Source organism: Phytophthora parasitica (genome assembly GCF_000247585.1).
Source record: "Phytophthora parasitica INRA-310 unplaced genomic scaffold supercont2.57, whole genome shotgun sequence".
NCBI lineage: Eukaryota > Oomycota > Peronosporomycetes > Peronosporales > Peronosporaceae > Phytophthora > Phytophthora nicotianae.
In genome coordinates this window covers 330,348-331,451 of record NW_008649043.1, presented here as the reverse complement: position 1 = coordinate 331,451, position 1,104 = coordinate 330,348, and the positions used below count along the sequence as shown (strand labels likewise).

At 47.1% G+C, this 1,104-nt stretch overlaps 1 protein-coding gene across 1 annotated transcript; it reads left to right on the top strand.

The window, feature by feature from the left end:
• Window positions 1-738: 738 nt before the first annotated feature.
• PPTG_23931 (hypothetical protein) lies at window positions 739-1,034 on the top strand (the record flags this gene model as incomplete). The annotated part of the gene is made up of 2 exons (XM_008914015.1): window positions 739-790; window positions 859-1,034. 2 exons carry the CDS (start codon window positions 739-741, stop codon window positions 1,032-1,034), a joined length of 228 nt encoding a protein of 75 aa, XP_008912263.1.
• Window positions 1,035-1,104: the final 70 nt, after the last annotated feature.

The following is a 1,104-nucleotide window of genomic DNA, read 5'->3' as shown; positions in this document are numbered from 1 at the left end:
GAGGACGCAAACGACCGCGGCGAGGTAGAGGATGTGGGCGAGATCACGCTTAATCTGAATGAGATGTTTTTTTTCGTTGGTGATGGGGCTGCTGAAGCAGAAGAGCCCCGCTGTTCAGTACGAATCACTGCGATTCCCTTAGGTTTGTTATCTATATATATACACTAGGTTAATTATACCGTGTACATAGTGAATATTTAGATATTGGCATTATGTAAGGATGGGGAGATGGTGGATATAACAACGTGATGGAGACCGCTAGTGAGAACGAGGAACAGCATTGACAGCGAGTCAGGTGGGGAACCAGACGATAATACGGATGAAAGACAAGAATACTATAAAAAGGATGTTGACGTTCTTTTGTTGATGCACCATGATTAGACGCAGTTGGTGGGTTATCGAGAATCGCGAGCAGCACAATAAGTGCTGATATTCTGGAGAATATAGCAACGCTTGGATAGGTTAAATCAGTATGTTACAGTCTATGCTCGAACCTAGATCAGCCGTTCGAATTGCAACACGGGGATAGTCCGGGAAGGGTATTCATAATTATATGAGAGCGACTATGGCAAGCGCAATACAAGAAACATAAAAAGAGAGAGAACTATCTTGGGTTCGCAAGACGTTTGCCTCACGCAATGAAGGGTTCGCTGCTGTGATGAAGTTGATTCCAAAAAAATAAGAGGTTATTCCGAGTCAGGGTGGGCAAGCGTCCCGCTAGGAACAGTTTTGGCACCAATGACTGGACCCACCGCAGCCGAACCGCCGGGAGTTCCAATTCCCGAAGTTGGTACGTTTGGGGTAGCCCACACGGACTGACGAGTCGGTCGCCAGAGCGATGCGCCGCTTCGTAGATAGCGCTAGGCGTGCGAGACCCTGTCGGCACGTGGCCTAAGAGGGACGACATGCGCGTGATGCTAGTTTGTTCAATGGCGTTAGACGGAGAGGCTACACTCGGACGGAAGATGTCATGGGCTCGCTGTGTGGCCACTACTTCGTCTTACACGTTAGCGCACGTGTATGAAGAAGCGTAGTTTGCTTTAACTTAGATTAACTATACTTACGTCTCGTAAGTATAGATTTACTTAAATAAGAAAAGCAAAA